The 16,532-nt window shown below is 45.6% G+C and overlaps 1 protein-coding gene across 4 annotated transcripts in view; it reads left to right on the top strand.

Annotated features, from left to right (window-relative positions):
• COL15A1 (collagen type XV alpha 1 chain) overlaps positions 1 to 16,532 on the top strand; it is a 1,161,047-nt gene that overhangs the window by 471,899 nt on the left and 672,616 nt on the right. For all 4 annotated transcript variants that reach the window (XM_073587711.1, XM_073587710.1, XM_073587708.1 and 1 more), the window contains one exon: positions 15,059 to 15,188. In XM_073587711.1, coding sequence (XP_073443812.1) covers positions 15,059 to 15,188 — 130 coding nt within the window. The remainder of the gene's footprint in view (positions 1 to 15,058; positions 15,189 to 16,532) is intronic.

Below are 16,532 nucleotides of genomic sequence, written 5' to 3'. Positions count from 1 at the left end.
ACTTACATTGGGTTTCGTGTTTCGGGACGACCCCGACTTTTCCCTATAATCGGACGATCTTGCTCGACCCGACTTTTGGAAAAGTTGGGTTTCACGAAACGAAACGCGACCCTAAAAAACCAAAAGTCGCTCAACTCTACTGGTTATGGTAAAACTTTTGGCTGTGCCACACAGGGATAATGTGTTACACAGGTTAATGTGTTGAGGCAAAAGGCCAGTCTGAATAAATGTGTTTTCAGAGCACGCTTAAAATTGTGGAGATTGGGGACTAATCGTATTGACCTGGGAAGTGCATTCCAAAGAATTGGCACAGCACGTGTAAAGTCTTTGAGACAGGAGTGGGAGGTTCTGATTATTGAGGATGTTAACTTCAGGTCATGAGTAGAGCGAAGGGCGTGGGTTAGGTGGTATACTTACACCGCTTCCCCTGGCGTAAGGAATGCAAGACAGATTCAGCGGTGGCACGGTGGTTGGGGTCGAACATTTGCGCCATAACTGTCAGAAAATCATCCAAATTATTTAGACGGGTATCATGACTTTCAACCATAGGATTTGCCCAAGCCAGAGCCTGTGACGTCAATAACATAATAATACATAGAACTTTAGATCTATCAGACCGATAGTAAGAGGCATGTACATCAAAAAATAATATGCATTGATTGACAAACCCACGAAATTGACTTCGATCACCATTAAAACGGAATGGAGGCAATTTTGGCATGCTGGGGAATGGTGTATGCTCAGTGGGTAAGGCCTCCTGGACCTCAGTCCTGGTACGTAGATCTTGGAGAGCCTGACCAACCACCTGTGCATTGTGGTCAACCAGGGACTCCAAGTCTCTAAGTTTACTTTGTATAGCCCCCACCTCCTGTTGCAAGGAGTTAATCATAGAAAACTTCTTGTCTGCCCGTGACTCTGACATTGCCCCAGCAGAATCCTCTTTCGGCTGGAGTATCCTGTAATACTATTGTAGGAACTCGAGGATTCTGATAGCGTGGGGCAATGAACAGAGACAGGTTAGTTTGTGCAAACAGTGTATTTTTACACAGTGATAACACCCCAAACGATATACTGATAACACGCAATGAGAACAGTCCTCAACCTATATAGTAAGTAGGCAGAGTTCCCAAAACAAAGTCCTCACAAAAAAGGTGATCAAAAGGTGAGTGTGACACTCTGGAGACGTGGCGCAGTTCACACTAATGGTGTATCAAATCCACATATGTAGAAAGCGCAGGGAAGTCAAGAACAAGTTCACAAGTTGATCCCAAGCACAGCAAAACACAAGAAGGTCCAAAAGCTGATTCACCAGTTGGTCCCAGAAGTGATGTGAATACAAATGAGTCCAGAAACAAGTTCACATCAAAGTATCAGGTCGATGATAGTTCCCACAGCTCTCACCAGGGAGAGCGAAGGATTGAGCGACACACAGATCAGAAACACAGTTCTTACCGAGGGTTAAGTTCCAAAGTCAACAGACTAATGGTGGCACGATGAGTGCAGCTTTCCAAAGCAGAAAAGAGAGAATGTCCCGAGCACAATAGAAACACCCTTAGGAAACAAACAGCACAGCTGACGGAAGCAGAAGCAAAATACTCCAGCAAGGAAGGCAGCACCTGGACCGGGTTTTATACAAATGAACAGGAAGTAGGGCACAGAGAAACAGCAACCTCCATCTTGACAAAGGGCAAAGTCATTCACAAGATGATTTAGAAAAAACCCAGAATACTGACAGATTGGTGTCAAACATAATACCCAGACAGCGCGCCTGCTGCTGGAGTGTTATTATAGTGCCACCCACGGAGAGGGAAATGTCATATTTAGGGAGGTTAGTAGATGGCGGGAGCAGAAGAAGTTCAGTTTTGGAGAGGTTGAGTTTCAGATAGAGAGAGGACATGATGTTGGAGACTGTGGACAGACAGTCACTGGCGTTCTGTAGTACAGCGGGGGTAAGGTCGGGGAATGACGTACCGTATTTTTCGGACTATAAGACGCACCGGATCATAAGACGCACCGCAATTTTCAGAAGGAAAATAGGGAAAAAAATAATAATATGTTAAATGGGGGTCCGTCTTGCAGTCCGAATTCAGCTTACCTGGGAAGGGATCCAGCACAGGTGGAGGAGTGGTCACAGGGGTCATTCAGTGGTCCAGGCTCGTGCGGTGGCAGCTCTGTGCTGGGGCAGGTTGGTTGTGCTGGAGCAGCTGGGCTGTACTGGGGCAGCTGGGCTGTGCTGGGGCAGGTGGGCTGTGCTGGGGTAGCTGGGTTGGGGCAGCTGTGCTGGGGCTGGGGCAAGTGGGCTGTGCTGGGGCAGCTGGGCTGTGGCAGCTGTGCTGGGGCTGGGACAGCTGTGCTGGGGCAGCTGTGCTGTGCTGGGGCAGCTGTGCTGGGGCTGGAGCAGCTGTGCTGGGGCAGGTGGGCTGTGCTGGGGCAGCTGTGCTGTGCTGGGGCAGCAGGGCTCTGCTGGGGCAGCTGGGCTGGGGCAGGTGGGCTCTGTGGGGTGAGGGTGGCGGCTCTCTGTGCTCCGGTGCAGGGGCAGCGGCTTCGCCAGCATTTCCTCCAAGCCCGGAGGCCCCTGCACATCCCTTGCTGGCCGCCGCCATGTTGCGGTGGCCTCCGGGAGCATGGACGCTGGAAAAATGGCCGCCGGTCCGGGGACGGCGCATGCGCAGGTTCAGATCTCATCCCGAGATCTCGTTGCTGAGATTTGAATATCGTCCCCCGAGATCTCGGGACGAGATCTGAACCTGCACATGCGCCGTCCCCGGACCGGCGGCCATCTTTCCGGCGTCCATGCTCCCGGAGGCCACCGAAACATGGCGGCGGCCAGCAAGGGATGTGCGGGGGCCTCCGGGCTTGGAGGAAATGCCGGCGGAGCCGCCGCCCCTGCACCAGAGCACAGAGAGCCGCTACCCCTGCACCGGAGCACAGCCCGCTGCCACCACCGCACTACAGAGCCCCGCGGCACCCGCACCAGCCTCAGAGGTAGGAACATTGCAACCATAAGACCCCCCAAAATTTGGGGGGGAAAAAGTGCGTCTTATGGTCCGAAAAATACGATAAAGATGGTACTGAAAGCCAAATCTGCTGATGGTCTAATTGATTCCATCTTGAATTTATAATTGTAGATAAAGGTATTTAACTTCCTTAAATTAATGATAGTTCTAAATGACCCATCTGGTTTAGAGACCAGGAATAAAGGGGAATAAAATCCCTTTCCTTCCTGACCCACTGGAACTTTATTAGGACACTCTTGGATAGCAAATTTCGAATTTCTGACTCACGCACCATTTGCTGCATCGGTGACTTGAGAGATGTTATGATAAATGACTCATAGTGGATCTGATGGAATTCTAATTTCAACCCGAATTTCACTATGTCCAAGACCCAGATCCTTGCTATTATTGTGTTCCATCTTTGGTGGAAAAATTTCAGTCTGCCTCCCACGGGAGGATCTGGGCTATCGGTATCTACTACCCTTCTGGTTAGAAGACCCCTTTAAACATGGCACCTCTTTGTTTGTCTTCCTTCATAGCCCAATGGTCTCATCTCTCCGACATCTTCCTTCTGTTAAACGAATGTCTTTTAAATGCTATCCTATAGAATGGAAGAGATGGATTAGGAAGCCCTTTTTACCTATCCTTTGCTTTGGTGAGTATCTCACCCAGGACACTTCCGAAGAGGAACTCACCCTGACACGGGATAGCACAGAGTTTTGTCTTAAGCCCCCGTTACATTTAGCAATGCACCTGCGATCCCGACCACGATATGTCCCGGTCAGGATCACTGTTGCATCGCTAAATGGTCGATAATGAGCTGCCAAACAGGCAGATCTTACTAGCGATGCAGCAGCGGTCGGCAGTCGTACTCACCTGTCAGACGCAGCGAGGGTGACCGTCTTCCGCCTGCGTCCGTGGCTCACTCGTCGGTGCCAGCAGGAAGCAGACGACAAGAAATGGACCAGGCCGATCTCGCGCGATCAGCGATAGCCAGCGGGGGAGCCGGTCGGAGGGGAGTATCACATGTAGCGATATCGCTAGTGATATCGCTGCTGCGTCACAAAATCGCTATGTGTAAAGGGCCCTTTAGACTGTGCATCTCCCTTCCAACTCCTAAGCCACAGGGCACGTTTAGTGGTATTGACTAGACCAGCCGATCTTGCTGCTAAGCCTAATGAATCTGCTGAAGCATCCGCCATGAAAGCTGTCGCTCCCCTGATTAAAGGAATGGCAGACAACAATATCTCCATGGGCAACTTTTGTTCGATCTGCTGTTCCAGCTGGTCTATCCATACCAGCATTGACCTAGCCATACACGTGCTGGCTATGGCTGGTTTAAAGATTCCAGTAGCAGCTTCTCACATCCTTTTAAGTGAGGTATCTGCTTTGCGGTCAAGTGGGTCTGATAACATACCCGCATCTTCCACGGGTAGAGCTGATTGTTTAGAAGTGGAGGCTACCACTGCATCTACTTTAGGAACCTTGGCCCAGTTTAACCCCTTAGTGACAAAGCCAGTTTGCAGCTTAATGACCAGGCCAATTTTTACAATTCTGACCACTGTCATTTTATGAGGTTATAACTCTGGAACGCTTTAACGGATCCCGCTGATTCTGCGATTTTTTTTTATGACATATTGTACTTCATGTTAGTGGTAAAATTTCTTCGATATATCTTGTGTTTATTTATGAAAAAAATGGAAATATGGCAAATTTTGAAAATGTTGCAATTTTAAAACTTTAAATTTTTATGCCCTTAAATCAGAGAGATGTATCACACAAATTTCTTAATAAATAACATTTCCCACATGTCTACTTTACATCAGCACAATTTTGGAAACAAAATTTTTTTTTGTTAAGAAGTTATAAGGGTTAAAAGTTGACTAGTGATTTCTCATTTTCACAACAAAATTTACAAAACCATTTTTTTTAGGGACCACATCATATCTAAAGTCATTTTGAGGGGTGTACATGACAGAAAATACCCAAAAGTGACACCATTCTAAAAACTAGACCCCTCAAGGTACTCAAAACCACATTCAAGAAGTTTATTAACCCTTTACGTGCTTCACAGGAACTAAAGCAATGTGGAAGGAAAAAATTAACATTTAACTTTTTTTTGCAAAAAATTTACTTCAGAACCAATTTTTTTTATTTTCACAAGTGTTAAAAGAGAAAATGAACAACAAAATTTGTTGTGCAATTTCTCCTGAACACGCTAATACCCAAAATGTGGGGGTAAACCACTTTTTCAGCGCACGGCAGAGCTCGCAAGGGAGGGAGTGCCGTTTGACTTTTTCAAAGCAGAATTGGCTGGAATTGAGATCGGATGCCATATTGCGTTCGGAGAGCCCTTGATGTTCCTAAACAGTGGAAACCCCCAACAAGTGACCCTATTTTGGAAACTAGACCCATTAAGGAACTTTTCTAGTTGTGTGGTGAGCACTTATAAACTTCTGTGAAGCACTTGAAGGTTCAAACGTAGAGCCGTGAAAATAAAAAATCATTTTTTTTTCCACAAAAATGATCTTTTCGCCCCCAAATTTTTATTTTTACAAGGGTAACAGGAGAAGTCATACCCCCACAGTTGTTGTTCGATTTGTTCTGAGTACGCTGATACCCCATTTGTAGGGGTAAACTACTGTTTGGGCGCACGGCAGAGCTCAGAAGGGAAGGAGTACCGTTTGACTTTCAATGCAGAATTGGCTGGAATTGAGATTGGACGCCATGTCGCTTTTGGAGAGCCCCTGGTGTGCCTAAACAGTGAAAAAAACCCACAAGTGACACTATTTTGGAAACTATACCCCTTAAGGAACTTATCTAGATGTGTGGTGAGCACTTTGAACCCCCAAGTGCTTCACAGAAGTTTATAGACGCAGAGCCGTGAAAAATTTTCTCAAAAATGATGTTTAGCCCATTATTTTTTATTTTCCTAAGGGTAACAGGAGAAATTGGACCACAAAAGTTGTTGGACAATTTGTCCTGAGTACGCTGATACCCCATATGTGGGGGGAACCACTGTTTGGGCGCATGGGAGAGCTTGGAAGGGAGGGAGTGCCATTTTGGAATTCAGACTTTGATGGAATGGTCTGCGGGCGTCATGTTGCGTTTGCAGAGCCCTTGATGTGCCTAAACAGTATAAACTCCCCTCAAGTGACCCCATCTTCGAAACTAGACCCCTGAAGGAGCTTATCTAGATATGTGGTGAGCACTTTGAACCCCCAAGTGCTTCACAGAAGTTTATAACGCAGAGCCATGAAAATAAAAAAGTCTTTTTGTTTTCCACAAAAGTGATTTTTTTAGCCCCCAATTTTTTTATTTTACTAAGGGTAACAGGAAATTAGACCCTCAAAGTTGGTAAATAGTGGAAACCCCTCAATTCTTCCTCCAACCCTAATCCCAACACACCCCTAACCCTAATCTCAACCCCTAATCCTAACCCTAATCCTAATTCGCCCTAACCCTAATTCCAACCCTAACCCTAATTCTAGCCCTAACCCTAGCCCTAACCATAATTTCAACCCTAACCCTAATTACAACACTAACCCTAATTCCAACCTTAACCCTAGCCCTAACCCTAATGGAAAAATTAAAAAATATATATTTTCTTTATTTCATTATGTTTGCCTAACTGAGGGAGTGATAAACGGGGTTATTTACTATTTTTTTAATTTTGATCACTATGATAGTTTATCATAGTGATCAAAATGAATGAATGAATGGAATCTGCCAGCCGGCAGATTCACGGCGGGCGCACTGCGCATGCGCCCGCCATTTTCTTCCGGATCCAAGATGGCGGCACCCACCGGAGGACGCCGGCGGGACAGAGGACCACCGAGAGGGAATCCAGGACCAGCGGGAGGTACGGGGGGGGATCGGGGACCCTATTTCTCTCTCCTCTGATGTGCGATCACATCAGAGGAAAGAGAAATTAAATGCAAAATCGCAGCTTTTTTTTTGCGACCGCCGTTAATAACGGCGATCGCAAAAGCGGGGTCGGTAAAAACCAACCCGATTCATGTTCTCTGGGGTCTCGGCTACACACGGCAGCCGAGACCCTGGAAAAAGTCCGACACTGGGGGGCGCTATTTACTTACTCCACAGCGCCGTGAATTAACGTCGCTGTGGTTTAAGTACCCTTAATTACCGCCGTTAAAAGGCGTATCAGCGGTCGTTAAGGGGTTAACAATTCCTCGTCACTGAATGTTTTTTTTTTGGAGGCTGACGGAAGGAAGCCCCACTGGTTCTGTTTGTCCCATTCTCTCTTAACTAAGGCTTTTACCACTGAAATCGCAGGGAAGGCCCTTTTCTTCCTTTGTGCAAGTCCTGCAAACATCATGTCCTGTGTTGTTCAGTTGTTCACGCTCCTTTTGTATCCGTGCACCCCATAGTGTTCCTAACTGATTTGACTAGGTTGTCGATACTATCTATAGGGAAACACAAATGCCCTTCTACGTCAGATGACAGAGATGACGAAGATATCTGCGAGGAGTCGGAAGCCCTCCTTTGGTCACTGTCTGATTCCGAACTGGAAATGGGGGACATCTTCCTCCTTTTACTCGTGTGAGCCCTGGGTATGCTGGTCTGAGCTAGGGCCTGCAGCTCCTTCCTTATTAACATCCGGATGTCTGTTGATGTTACCACAGCCTCCCCTTGTATCATCTCACTGATGCAACTCTGACATAGCTTTTTGGGGTAGGAGTCAGGAGGCTGTTTGCATATGGCACACTCCTTATGTTTAGATTTTTGTTTCTTCTATGTCTGAAAGAAGGAGGTATATAGCAAGAGGAGAGGTCAGCTTATAAGGTAAACCCTCATACACTCACCCAGTGAAGCTTATACGGTATCGGTTCTGGAGGCTGAGATACAGTCCGAGTCTTAGGCGTATTTGCTATTCCACCCTTGCAACTCCTATCCGTGGAAGCTCTATCTCTGGAGTGTTCCCTGGTTTTTCCCACACTCTGCTCTTGTGAGTCCACCTCTGGTGGATGCATGTCATGTTCACCTGGGGATGACATGTTAGCACACCAGCGGTTCTGTTTATAGTTACCTGCCTAGGATTGAACAGCGCGGTTCTGCGCCGACTGTACCACCGCCTCCGTCTCCCCCGGAAGTCAATCCACCACTTCTGGGGAAGGAGCACTCCCTATTCTACTGCGCATGTGTGGCCCAGTTCCATGGCCCCGCCATGTCAATACCAGAGTTTCCGGAAGAGTGGGGTAGCCGGTGCCTGAACCCCCGCTCCCTCTGGATACTTCCCACATTCCTGCATGTGGCAGGATGGCCTCACCCGGACCCTGACCACAGGCCACGTGATCCACGTGAGACCGGGCGGCCCTCCCCAGACCCGGTCCTCACGGATATGATCCAAACGAGGAGGGAGGCTGATAGACAGGACTCCCCCGACACTGCATCTGGAACCGCAGCCTATGCCACTCTCAATGGAAACTGCACAGGCGGCATGCCTTGGCCCAGGTATTTCTTCTGTAGGTCTTTGTCCTTCAGTTCCCCTAGGAATAGGGAACCAACTAAGGAGGAGAAGTGGACAGCCCCTTTTATTTCTGTAGGTTTCCTGTTCCTATGTGCGGATCCCTCTGTCATGTGGGTGCTGTCGTAGCGAAGAGTAAAATAATAAATATAATACAACCCCTCATAGAATATAATGTAGCCCCCCATAAAATATAATAATGCCCACCTCCCAATAGAATATAATGAAATCCTCACTCATAGAATATAATACAGCCCCCCCATAGAATATAATACAGCCCACCTCCCCATAGAATATAATGTAGCCCCCACCCCCGAGAAAGGCCCCACGGTCCAGTACTCACTCACTGATATATTTTAAGTAAAAGCACACACAATCCTCACCTCTCCTCATGCCCTGCGCTGCTCCAGGCTCAGCTCCAGTCTCAGCGATGGCACACAGAGGGTGCGTGATGAAGTGACATCATCACACACCCGCAGTGTTAGAGGCAGAGGGGAATGATGGGAGAGGAAGCCATCTGACACTTTCTCCTCCATCATTGCTTTGAACTGTACCGGTGTCATAGACCCCGGTATAGTTGAATGCAGGGGGGGGAGTCGGTGCTGGCGGAAAGCGGGCCCCCTGACTCATATGCCCCATAGCAGCTGCTTGATGTGCCGCTATTAGTGGTAAGCCACTGGCTGGGGGCCTGTGAGATATGGGAAAATGTTATCATTTTGATTTCTGATGGAATTTCCCATCAATATAAGTTTGGACCAAAAATACTTGCTTCAGACCACACAGCCCCCTCCCTTGACATTCCCCAAGGATATAAAAAGTCATGCAATGTTTATATTTAATTAAAAGAGCTAATAAGAAACTCTTTGAAGCTCTGGCAACTAGCAATTAACACCAAGATATGAGCTCCCTGCAGCTTCACAGTAAACTAGATCCCTATGTGTGTGACTGAAGCACAAGTAGACAGTGCGTACAACAAGTCACAGCAGGCTCTGGGGTATTGAATCTGGAAAATGACCTATAATAACAGAATTCAATATCTCTAAGCCTAGCTGAGCACATTATCGGAATTATTTAGCCACCTCCAGAACCCAGCATAAAGGTTTATAAAGCATAGCTAACAGGAAGTACATACGGTAGGCATATTTAGTCTCTGCAAAATCCATTCAGAGCTTCTGGCGGAAAGTTATGGGCCATCAATGATTCTGGGCAGAAAATCATATTCTCAGGCATGGGAGGAGGAACTCAGCCCAGCCCAGGAGAGGCAGCAGAATGTGGGAGGGAACAGCCCGGGAGATATAAGGCAGACCCTCATTTTACGACTTAGTTTTCCTAATAGAGGATACGTTAGCTGACGCAGCCAGGAAAGCCTATAACTAAGATTTGGACCTGTGATCCATCAGCGCCTCCCTGTGGTTACATGCTATGTACCTTTGTACTCCACTAGTGACTGTATACCTGTATATTGTCCTTGTAAATATGTACCAGTATATTTCTAGTGCGCCTTTTCGGCGATTAAATATAAAATTAATCTTGGGCTGCTCTTTTATCTTGATTCACGAATCACCATGTCCGCACGCTCGGTTGGTCAATTGTACGCTACCCGGGTTGGTTTCTGACCCAATATAAGCCTGTTGTCGGACAGGGCTTATGTCAAACGAGGAACTGGTGCTAGAATTCCATATTGTTTTAGTGAGGAACTCTGGCAGTAACAGCCGGGAGGTTTAAATATATATCCACAGCCTGGACTGGTGATATATACCCCCCTCACTGGGAGCACCCCACTAACTCGTACCTATAATGGAAGCCTTTTCGGCGACTATGTGCCCTCGGTGTAGTTCCCTTACTGACCTGGAGCAAGTGGTGGTGCAAGAGAGCTGATCCCTACGGGTCCTTCTCTCCCCTCCCCCGAGGTGAGTGAAGTTGATGCCCCCTTCCCCAGTGAGATCCCTCACAGGGGCCCTGGGGGAATGGGGGGCCTAGGCAGCTGCCTGGTCTGCCTGCCGCTAATGCAGGCCCTGCTGATCATTTAAGAACATCCAACAAAGGTGATGAAAGCATGATCTTACTAGTATTACATAGAAAGTCACTGGCTGGCCGAATGCAGAGAAGGAGCTTTGTATAAAGTAAAGGCACAGAGGTGCACTCAGTAAATATAAAGTACAAAATCTGGAAATCTAATAAAAAACAATTTATTAATAATAATAATAAAGAGTAATATCATCTGGGATGTCTTTTTATATACTGTATATTTTTGTGGACATTTTAACTTTCAAAAGGTTGTCATCAAGAGTATATAAAAAAGCAAAATCAAACAGTAAGTACATTTTTTCTTAGCTAAATTTTTTTAGACCATGTTCTCTTTTTTCAGCTGCTTTTTGTTAAAAAAAAAAAAAATCTACTGCCTCTGCATCTTTAAGGGTACGTGCACACGCTGCGGAATCCGCTGCGGATTAATCCGCACGGATTTTGCAAAAACCGCAGATAATCCGCAGGTCCAAAGACCTGCGGATTATCTGCGGTTTTGCCTGCGGTTTGGTCCTGCGGATTCACTATCTCCACAATGGTGGAGATAGGAACCCGCAGCGGTTTCCGCAGAAAGAATTGACATGCAATTCTTTCTGCGGATTCAAAACCGCAGCAAATCCGCCTGTTTTTTCCGCAGCGTCGGCACAGCGGTTTTTTTTTCCCATTCAAATGAATGGTACTGTACACCGCAGCTAAAACTGCTGCGTGTCCGCAGCGGCCAAAACCGCTGCGGAAACGCAGCGGAATCCGCAGCGTGTGCACACAGCCTTAGTATTTGGTAAGTTCTTTTTTTTTACCACAGTATTTGTAAGTCAGAACCAGGAATGGAACAGTCAGAAGAAAAGTATAATAGATACACGTCACCACTTCTGTATTTTCACCCACTCCTGGTTTTAGCCTACAAATACTGAGGTGAAGAAAACTCCACCAAATACTTAACTTGTGCACAGGGCATAAGGGTAAGTGCACATGATGTCTTTAAACAAAAAAAGAAGAAAGACTCTGCATATATGTGGGATCACCACGCATGAAACAATTATATGAAAATACAAATTTTTATTGATTGCACAAAAGCAACAAAAAACACCACACATTAAAAACAATTAAAAACAAACTAATCAGCATGTACACCGCTGGCTGCAAAATATAATGGCACTAAATATGGATCAATCAAGCTATTAATGAAGCTCCATGTAATACAGACAATCCAGTGGGAGCAATAGAAAGAAAAAAAGGGAAAAAATGACTGGACAAATTGTTATAACCCTGTAGTAATATAATATGCTGAATGTATAACAAACAGCAAGGAAAACCAATCAATAATCCCTGATAAGAACCCAGCAGTGTTTGGTAAATGCCTGATGGAAACAGAAAAACCTGGGTAACAAATGGAACTCCTCATGGAGTGAGATCACCTATTTGACAAAGCAACTAAAGCTCAAAAAATAGAAGAGCTCATAAAGTGCAATAGTTCCAGACCCCAGACTGGAGTGCAATACATCACCCAGGAGCAGAACAGTCAAAGAGTTCAGTCAAAGTCGCCCCAATGTCTGTGTAAGGAGCCAGCAGCCACAGCGGGGTACAGTGACCCACGCGTTCCGAAACCACAGGTGTCTTTCTCAAGGTGAGTGCTAATGTTGCTTAGTAGAGCAGCTATTTAAGTCAAAATAATCAATAATAAATCCTTGCCAGGTGGCAGCTAGAGGCGTGCAGACGCGCAGGTAGGCGGATATGCCGTCATGAGTTTCAAGTGTACTGCGCAGGCGCCGTCGCATCATGACAAACAAACACCAAGATACAGGTCGAAATCCCATGAGAGCCAGATGTCACGCGCATGCGCACCACCATCAGGCAGGTAACCATAGCGCTATTTATAAGCGCCATCACAAAAATGCAAAGCGGCGTTAATTTTAAGTCAAGATCTCGCGAGATTTACAGATTTCACACATGCGCAGGAAAGCCCTAAGGTAACCATAGCAATACGACCAAATGCTAACACATCATACACGGCGATAAACCAAGATATCATAGGGCCCATACATAACATGTAGGCACAAATCGGCTGAACATATAACTAAAGCAATAGAGGCTAGACAGAGATGTGAACACTGTCATATTCTCTGCTACGTTGCAGAAAACAATGGCTAATATACACATATTAATGTGAAAAAAGGGGGCGGCGTTTGATAGAAATTAAGTCTCATGGACTTAAAGCAGCCCGTGCATAGGTTGTGTATTATAACTATAGATCAGCATCTTATTGTACAGTCCCGCGCAGACGCACTGCAATCTGGTAGGTAACCATAGTGCAATTTGTCAACATTATCACAGGCGTCCGTTGCGAGTCAAAGTCTCGTGAGATTTACAAGTCTCACGCATGCCCAGTAAAGCCCTGAGGTAACCATAACGATAACAGCAGATGCTGGCACGTTATACAGGGCGGTGAATCAATATCTCATAGGGATCATACATCACATATAGGCACAGTTCGACTGGGCAGATGATGTGCACATGATGTCTTATTCAGGCAGCTTCTGCTGTAGGAAAAAAAAACAAAAGAAAAAAAGAAAATGCTGAAAAGACTGAACACGTGCATCTCTAAATAACAGTGACTTGCTGTTCACATGCTCGGGCTTCTTAACATCTTTTAGCGGCTTCACGTTTCTAAAAGCACCAAGCAATTAAAAAAAAAAGTTACCTGATCATTCTTCAGGCGTTTTCTGCTTGGAAGATCCTCTATACTTTACAATACAAGTCAATAGGAAAGCCCAAATGAGGCATTGAAGATGCCCAGACATTTCATGGAACATTCTGCAGTTGTTTTTTGCTGAAAAAAATGAATACAAGTACTAAAAGATGTCACAAAAACCAAAGGAAAATCTCCCCAAAAATACCGACGACCAAAATCATTGGAAAAACACTCGGGAAACGACAGGAAAAACAAGATAAAAGACACTTCAAGAATTAAAAGGAAACGTTAGAGTTTCCTGAAATGTTCTCTGATTTAAAATCTCTGCAGGTTCACAAGAGTTTAAAAGACGCAGTGTGCACAGACCCTAACAGACCCTAATAGTTAAAGCAAAGGAGTGATTTCATAAAAGAATGACATTGTTGAAATGTGTGGAGTTGTTTTGTTTATTTACCCAAATGGGCTCTATGGAGTGCCTGACCAAACACATGGAAAAATGATTGCTGTTGAGTACCGTATTTTTTGGACTATAAAGGCCCCTTTACAGTTAGCGATGCATCAGCGATCCTGACCACGATACGACCCGGTCAGGATCGCTGGTGCATCACTAAATGGTCGCTAGTGAGCTGCCAAACAGGCAGATCTCACTAGCGATGCAGCAGCAGTCGGCGGTTGTACTCACCTTTCAGACGCGGCGATGAAGACGTCCTCCCGCCCGCGTCCATGGCTCGCTCGTTGGCACCAGCAGGAAGCCGACGATGAGAAATGGACCAGGCCGATTTTGTGCGATCAGCGATAGCCAGCGGGGGAGCCGGTCGGAGGTAAGTATCACATGTAGCGATATCGCTAGCAATATCGCTGCTGTGTCACAAAATCGGTGACGCTTTAGCGATATTACTAGCGATATCGCTATGTGTAAAGCCCCCTTTAGACACACCCCAAATTTTGGGGTGGAAAAAGATTTTTATAAGATGGGGGTCCATCTTATTGTCCAAATTTAAGGTATGTTACCTGAGTGCCGGTGGTGGTAGAGCGAGGTCATAGGAGGCATTGTCCCTTCATCAAGTAGCCGTCGGCAGCAGAAGTGGGGCAATGCTGCAGTCCCGGGGTGCAATGCTGCAGGTCCAGTGTCGGTGGTGAGGCAGAGCATGGAGCAGGGTCGCTTCCTCAGGATGCCGGCGGCAGAAATGTGGCGACGCCACAGCCTGGTGCCCATGTTAAGCAGAGCCGAGTGCATCATCGGTTTCTCGGTGGCCATCTTTCTGAGGCCGCGTGTGCGCAGATTGAGGTCTCTGAGGCCCTCAGCTTCAGTAAAATGGCCGCCAAGATCTTAATCTTCGCATGCGCGGCCTTGGCTTCAGGAAGATGGCCGCAGGGAAACCGGTGATGCACTCGGCTCTGCTCGCCATAGACACCAGGCCATAGCGTCGCCACATTTCTGCCACCAGCATCTTGAGGAAGGAACCCTGCTCAGGTGCACTCTGCACCATCCACACCGAGCCTCAGCTTCGACACCTCTGCTGCCACCAGTTCTGCTGCTACACCACTGCCGTAACCCCCCAGTAAGTCTGCACCTCCCTTTTTCCTTCCAATTTTTTTGGGGAAAAAGTGCATCTTCTAGTCGGAAAAATACGGTAATTTCATGCAGAAGATGGCGTACTAGTCAAAAAACAATTAGAAATTCTAGCTAGCTCTTCAAGCTGCAGTACTGTACAATAGTGCATATTTTAATAAGACAATTAATCTTTTAATTATTAAGCCTGATAAACTTTGCCAAATGGTATGAAATATCTGGGAACTGTTTTCCATTGTTTTAGAACATTGCGAGGAAAAGATCCATAACTAATTATTCTCTTTCAGCCAAAAGCAATAAATGGAGCAGTGAAGGCACCTCCTACAGTCTCAAGCCACGTTGAAGAATTGGAATACTCTGGCATTGCTCAGCTGTTAGAACAGACAAGTCATGCAAGTAATATAGAAAAGACGCAAGGTACAAACATCAACCAATCATCAATCTCCTATTTTTCAAATGTATAACAACATCCTAAGGCCAACTCTTCACTTTCTTAAGTCATTCTAATCATTTCATTTTTTGAGGTGTTGGATTTTGCCAAATTCATAAATGAAGCGCAAACTATGTTTGTTAAATGCTGTATTTCTCCTTTTTAAGTAAAAAATCATTAAGTACATCTATTATAGATGGAAACAAGATAAACAGTCATATGTTAAAGTTTGGGCACCCCTATTAATGTTAACCTTTTTTCTTTATAACAATTTAGGTTTTTGCAACAGCTATTTCAGTTTCATATATCTAATAACTGATGGACTCAGTTATATTTCTGGATTCAAATGAGGTTTATTGTACTAACAGAAAATGTGCAATCTGCATTTAAACAAAATTTGACCGGTGCAAAAGTATGGTCACCCTTATCATTTTCTTGATTTGAACACTCCTAACTACTTTTTACTGACTTCCTGAAGCACTAAATTGGTTTTGTAACCTCATTGAGCTTTGAACTTCATAGCCAGGTGTATCAAATCATGAGAAAAGATATTTAAGGTGGCCACTTGCAAGTAGTTCTCCTATTTGATTCTCCTATGAAGAGTGGCATCATGGGCTCCTCAAAACAACCCTCAAATGATCTGAAAACAAAGATTATTCAACATAGCTTTTCAGGGGAAGGATACAAAAAGTTGTCTCAGAGATTTAACCTGTCAGTTTCCACTGTGAGGAACATAGTAAAGAAATGGAAGAACACAGGTACAGTTCTTGTTAAGCCCAGAAGTGGCAGGCCAAGAAAAATATCAGAAAGGCAGAGAAGAAGAATGGTGAGAGGAGTCAAGGACAATCCACAGACCACCTCCAAAGACCTGCAGCATCATCTTGCTGCAGATGGTGTCACTGTGCATTGGTCAACAATACAGCGCACTTTGCACAAGGAGAAGCTGTATGGGAGAGTGATGCAAAAGAAGCCGATTCTGCAAGCACGCCACAAACAGTGTCGCCTGAGGTATGCAAAAGCACATTTGGACAAGCCAGTTACATTTTGGAAGAAGGTCCTGTGGACTGATGAAACAAAGATTGAGTTGTTTGGTCATACAAAAAGACGTTATGCATGGAGGCTAAAAAACACAGCATTCCAAGAAAAACACTTGCTACCCACAGTAAAATTTGGTGGAGGTTCCATCATGCTTTGGGGCTGTGTGGCCAATGCCAGCACCGGGAATCTTGTTAAAGTTGAGGGTCGCATGGATTCAAATCAGTATCAGCAGATTCTTGACAATAATGTGCAAGAATCAGTGACGAAGTTGAAGTTACGCAGGGGATGGATAT

This window comes from Dendrobates tinctorius, unplaced genomic scaffold (genome assembly GCF_039654945.1).
Source record: "Dendrobates tinctorius isolate UK_male_01 unplaced genomic scaffold, ASM3965494v1 ptg000102l, whole genome shotgun sequence".
Taxonomy (NCBI): Eukaryota; Metazoa; Chordata; class Amphibia; order Anura; family Dendrobatidae; genus Dendrobates; species Dendrobates tinctorius.
The sequence above is the reverse complement of the archived record's forward strand: the minus strand, read 5'-3'. Positions and strand labels throughout refer to the sequence as shown.